The 6,000-nt window shown below is 52.1% G+C and overlaps 1 protein-coding gene across 6 annotated transcripts in view; it reads left to right on the forward strand.

Annotated features, from left to right (window-relative positions):
* The window catches only part of ATP7B (ATPase, Cu++ transporting, beta polypeptide), an 88,072-nt gene extending 82,345 nt beyond the window's left edge, over positions 1 to 5,727 (forward strand). For all 6 annotated transcript variants that reach the window (XM_011988744.1, XM_011988746.1, XM_011988745.1 and 3 more), the window contains 4 exons: positions 766 to 969; positions 1,052 to 1,169; positions 2,750 to 2,852; positions 3,418 to 5,727. In XM_011988744.1, coding sequence (XP_011844134.1) covers positions 766 to 969; positions 1,052 to 1,169; positions 2,750 to 2,852; positions 3,418 to 3,691 — 699 coding nt within the window. In that variant the 3' untranslated portion in view covers positions 3,692 to 5,727. The remainder of the gene's footprint in view (positions 1 to 765; positions 970 to 1,051; positions 1,170 to 2,749; positions 2,853 to 3,417) is intronic.
* The last annotated feature ends 273 nt before the right edge of the window (positions 5,728 to 6,000 follow it).

Raw genomic sequence — 6,000 nt, forward strand, 5'->3', positions numbered from 1 at the left:
CTCCTTGCTAATGGTGGACCTGTTTAGCGTCCTTCCCCCCTTTTCTGGCTAACACTTGTTCATCCATTCAGCAGGCACTTATGAAGCACCACAAATGTGACAGGCAGGTGCGGGGCCAGGCTCTGTGAGGAATGAAGGGGGCTCGGCTCACAGTCTTGCAAGAAGGCGGACCAGTGACAGTGTATATCTGAGAAGTGGGAGAGGGGCTAGGAAAGGAAAACTGCACCTTCCCAGGACACAGCAGGCAGCAGGAGCATTTCCCAGGGGCACAGAATAGCACGGCGATTTGGAGACACCACAGGGAGCTGAATGGTGTGGTCAAGTGTGGCAGCAGCGGCCAGACCCTGAGACTCTGGGGACCTCAGAAGCAGACCTGAGAGTTGAGCTGCCCTCCTCTGGAGGGTGCATGGGGTCTGCTGGAGGACATGAGACAGGAGAGTAGGGACCCATGACCATACAGATGCTTTGGAAAGACCCTGAGGGCAGCACATGGAGAAGAAGGTTGGGGTACTGAGCTGTGGACAGGGAGACCAGCAAGGGGGTTGTTTGCACATCCAGAAAAGGACAGGGCCTAAACCAGTACAGGGTGTTGGGACGGGAGCCAGGGATGAACTGGCCCTGTGACAGCAAACCTGCAGGGTGTGGCTGACCAACGTCACTGACTGGACCCAGAGGCTGAGGGCAGAGGGGCAAGGGTAATTTGAGGCTTCTGCTGCTATCTGATACCTTTTGCCAACACCAGGCATTGCCTTTCTTTTGTCTTAGGTTGGCATCAACAAAGTCTTTGCAGAGGTGCTGCCTTCGCACAAGGTGGCCAAGGTCCAGGAGCTCCAGAATGAAGGGAAGAGAGTCGCCATGGTGGGGGATGGGGTCAATGACTCCCCAGCCTTGGCTCAGGCAGACATGGGTGTCGCCATTGGCACTGGCACGGATGTGGCCATCGAGGCAGCCGACGTCGTCCTCATCAGAGTGAGTGCGGCTGCAGCCAGGCTGTGGGTGCTGGGAGGGTGGTGGGCAGACGCCTTCCTCACCGTGTGCTTCTCTCCATCAGAATGATTTGCTGGATGTGGTGGCTAGCATTCACCTTTCCAAGAGGATTGTCCGGAGGATACGCATCAACCTGGTCCTGGCACTGATTTATAACCTGGTTGGGATACCCATCGCGGCAGGTAGGCAGCTTTTACCCACTGTGCTCCAGCTGCGCCCAGAAAGGCTTCTGTCTCCCAGGTTTCTGCTGAGGTTAGTGAGTAGCTCACTCACTGGCTGGCTAGAGATGCTTTAGAAAGGCTGGTTTTTTTTATGTCCCCTGCTTTATATGTCTTTAAAAGTAAATGAGAAACTGTGAAGAGGACCTGAAAACTTCATTCACTCTGTTCCTTTCTAAAAAGCTAGTGGAGATGCTTGGCTGTATTTTCTGAGCCCTATTTTACGTGGCCTTATTTTCAGAGCCATTTGTTAAGACATATAGTCTGAGGAATAATCATTAGTAAGAATTATGGGGCATCTGCTACATGTTAGGCACAATTATTGGTGTTTCAGAACCTTATCCTGAACTTCAGTCCTGCCCAAGTTTCACTTTGAGTTACACAAATGATCATGGAAAGAAACGGCTTTTTGGCCAGGCGTAGTAGCTCAAGCCTGTAATCCCAACATTTTGGGAGGCTGAGGCAGGAGGGTCATTTGAGCTCAGGGGTTCAAGACTCACCTGGGCAACATAGTGAGACTTCATCTCTACAGAAATTTTAAAATTAGCTGGGCATAGTAGCATACACCTTAGTCCCATCTGGGAGTACAGAGGCTGGGGCAGGAGGATTTGTTGAGCCCAGGAGTTGGAGGTGGCAGTGACCCATGATTGTACCACTGTACTCTAGCCTGGGCAAGAGTAAAACCCTGTCTCAGAAAAAAGAAAAAGAAAAGAAATAGATTTTTCTGCTTTGTAATTCCCCCTCATTCCCCCTCCCCAAGAAACGCCTCTCCCCTGCCCCCTGCCCCCTGCCCCGGGAACATGGCAGTGAAAAGTTCCAGACCCTTCTGCAAGGCAGTGTTCTTCCATGGGCTGAGGAGAGATCAAGTTTGTAATCACAGCATTCCTGCCTCAGTCTCCCTTGTGTCTGAGTGGTTAGTGGTGACTTGTGTAACAGGGTGTTGGCCTCCTGAGCCCAGTGAGTTAGGCAGGTTTACTTCCTGTCCCCAGAGCCGGCTCAGGAGCTTAATTCCCCCAGTGTGTGTGCCTCTGCCACACAAAGTTGACCATACCTGTCTCATGACCCTGTCCTGGGACCTGGCTCTCATTCCTCTTTTAAAGGTGTCATGAAGCCCTGGAGGCAAGATCATCTGCTAGACAAGGGCTGTGGCCATCAGCCATGTTTGTCCTCTGTGGTACTGTGGCTGCAGGATGGGCAGCTGGCTCCCTCACCTCCTGCCACTTTTCTCCTCCCGCTCCTCCCACTCTCTGGTTCGTCGCTGCCCTGGAGCTCGCCCTGAAATGGGATGCCACCTGTGGGTGGTTCTGGGAATGTCAGGGCAAATGGAAGAGAGCCAGGCCCGCTTGACAGCACCCCACACCCAGCTTTCTAGGAAGCCTCACTTTGGGGGGCCTGTGAACAAGATCCATTGGCAGGGGCTTCCGAGCCCGCCAGGTGGAGACCTCACTGGGGGCCACTGAGGGTGGGGCCGGCCCGGTGCCTGAGGCCCTCTCCTGGCTCCTCTCCCCAGGCCTAGGTGTGAGTGCGAGTTCTTTCTTCCCCAGGTGTCTTCATGCCCATCGGCATTGTGCTGCAGCCCTGGATGGGCTCAGCGGCCATGGCTGCCTCCTCTGTGTCTGTGGTGCTGTCATCCCTGCAGCTCAAGTGGTGAGTCCCCTCAGGCGGAGCATCTGTTGGAGGCTCCCAGGAGGCCCTGTCATTCTGCATGCTCAGGGAACAGTGGAACTTGCCTCTCATTCCCCAGTCATTCACCTGGGACAAACGCTGCAGTGGCAGCCCACGTGGAGCCTGGTGTGCATGCGTGTAACTTATCAGCACCGTGAGCAGGCAATTCACTGCTGCCCATCCACATGCTGGGCTGCCCTTGCTCTGCTGCTCAAGGGCTGTTATTGTGAACATCAAGCAGACATGGGTCCCTGTGTATTATCTATCATTTTTTTTCTTTAAAAAAGATGTTCACTTATTTATGAGTGCATTCATTTAACAAAAGTGAGTGGCAGCCTACAACGTGCAAGGCATTTGCTTAGGAAGTTTCTAAATCAGGTGAGCTTTCCTGGAACCATAGGGAGTTTAATATCCTTTTCCTTGGGAACTCTTGAGGTTTTGGTACTAAATGTTATTAAAAGATGGATGAGAGGCCTTCACCAGGCTGAGAAAAAAAAGAGCCTTGTTTCTAGAATGGCTCAGATGCTGTTGCCTTCCTGCTTTCCAGCTATAAGAAGCCTGACCTGGAGAGGTATGAGGCACAGGCGCATGGCCACATGAAGCCCCTGACAGCATCCCAGGTCAGTGTGCACATCGGCATGGATGACAGACGGCGGGACTCCCCCAGGGCCACACCATGGGACCAGGTCAGCTATGTCAGCCAGGTGTCGCTGTCCTCCCTGACATCCGACAAGCCATCTCGGCACAGCACTGCAGCGGACGATGGTGGGGACAAGTGGTCTCTGCTCCTGAATGACAGGGATGAGGAGCAGTACATCTGATGGCACCAGGCAGGCGGGCCAGGGCAGGGCCTTGCCTCCACTCGCCACAAGCTGAGCGGGACAGCCAGCAGCAGGATGGGCTGAGCTAGCCTCCAGCTTTGGGGACTTCCACTCCCTGGATATGTCCAGTCATCCTGCCCTGCAGCACGTGGCCTTGTCTGAGTGCAACTGGCCTTGCCCTAGAGAAGACGGCCTGGCCTGCCTCTTGGCGTCACTGAACCGTCAGGATGGGCTTTGTCTTGGACTCTAGTCCTTGGCTGTACTGTAGAAGGTGAGAGGCGAGTCACCCTCCTCACAAACCTCCGCTTGGAGTATTTAGGATGACTGCTATGAAATGGAGAACAGTTTCATCAGGACCAAAAAACCTCACTGGGCCTTTCCAGAGAACGGCAGACCTCACTGTCAGGCTCTTTCTGATGACGCCTGTCTGTGTGCATCATGTTTCTGAGACCACAGTTTACCTCAGGTGTGCCTGCTGCTTTCTTCCTGCACAGTCTGTTCCTTTTCTCTTCTGTGTGCTTGTCCGTGGGGACCCCTTGGAACCCTGCCTGTCTCCTAGGAGGGCGAGACCAATGTCTTTGTGGTCCTTGCTGCTGCTCTCAGGCGCTTCTCCAGTGCTCTAGAGTGTGCATTTCAGCTTGAACCTGCTTCCTGGCTCGCACATCCCCAGCCAGGGAGCTTGCCACACTATTCTTCAGGTCCAGGAGAGGTCTTTTTTTGTTTGAAGCCCCCTTCTCCATGGAGTGGGGGCTTCTCAGTAGAGTGTTGTTGCTGACCAGCTGACCTGAGAGTTCAGACTTGGCTTCCTGTGGGGTCTAGGTTCTCGCAATTCAGGACATCCTTCCATATTCCTGCCCAGCCTGTGGTGCTCAAAACGTTTGTCCCATGGGAGACATGTGTGTGCAGGAGCCTCCCTGCATGGCCCCAGGAGCTTCGTTTTCAGTCTTCTGTGTGACTGTCACCTCACGGGGTTCAATAGAGAATTCACGTCACTAGCACCTGGCCTTGTGTGGCTTGGAGATTAGGTACTGCCCAAATAGGAGGAAAGCACAGCCTCCTTGAGCCTGCCTTCTGCACGCACAGGGGCTTCAGGAAAGGAGTGGCCACAGCATCCCGAAGGGAGCATCTGTTTACCTGGCCGTGGCTCTCAGAGCAGCAGAAGGGGTCCAGTTTTAGACTCTGAAGTTGGTTGTGATTGACAGAACCCCTTGGGAGCAAACTAGTAGATGTTGGATTAAATTCTGGGTGAAACCCTTTTCTCCCACACAAAATAGTTTTAGTGACTTTTTTCAGTGTCCATTACTTGCCAGGGGCAGTTTTAGCAGCACTTTCGATAGATTACCTCTAATCTTCCCAACCAACCAACAAGGTAGCTATTACTGTCCGCATTTTACAGGCAAGGAAACAGGCTCCAAGAGGCTGAGGACTTTGCCCAGGATGACATAGCCAGTGGACAAGCCGTGTCTGTCAGCTGTGAAGGCTTCACTCTAATTGTCCTTCTACCTTGAATAGAAGTTTTCCTGATAAGAATAAACAAGGAAAAGGTCCTTGCCTCCTGGAAGAACGAATCTACCAGGTGATCTATTCATTGTTTCAACTCAGAATGCAGTTCATTCAGGAGGTCATCTGACCTTCACCTTGGATGGTTAGTTTCACTTTTTACATATAGTTTTTGCAGGGTTTTATTTTATAAAATCCAACCGCCCCAGTGATTGTGTTTTCATTGTTTTCAGCCCGCCAACTCCAGCCCGCAGCACATTTCCGCTGTCCGTCAGTAACTGCGTCCTCTCTTTATGCTTGCTTGGGGAATGTTGTTTTCTGACTCGGCTGATCATTATCTAAAGAATCTAATTCTGTTGATTTTTAAAACTTTTAGGACCATAAACGTGTTCCTATATGGACATGGAAATATTTATATAATTTTATAGAAATAACCTTTTAGATGGTCAAAGTGTAAGGAATTTTTTTGTCAGATAACCATTTCTACTTCAAAAACATTTCATGCAATATTAGAATAAAGTTCTTGTCATTCCTCTCAAAATCTGCCTGTGAGTGAGATGCGTGGTCAGAGGCCAGTGCCGTCCTGTCTTCGCGAGGGCTTCTGTGAGGCACTGGCTTGGCTTGATGTCTTTTTAGGGGGCAGAGGAGGATGGGATTTTAACAGCAGGGGACATGAGGGTGGGCAGAGCCCCCTTGATCTGCCATCCCCAGCACTGGTGTAAGTCCATTTCCCTAATGCAGGCCTGCCTCAGTGGCGTGTGGGGAGAACGCTGAAAGGCAGCTCCTGTCAAAGTCCCTGCCCTCCTGGG

The sequence above is a fragment of the Mandrillus leucophaeus genome, unplaced genomic scaffold (genome assembly GCF_000951045.1).
Source record: "Mandrillus leucophaeus isolate KB7577 unplaced genomic scaffold, Mleu.le_1.0 Scaffold338, whole genome shotgun sequence".
Lineage (NCBI taxonomy): Eukaryota > Metazoa > Chordata > Mammalia > Primates > Cercopithecidae > Mandrillus > Mandrillus leucophaeus.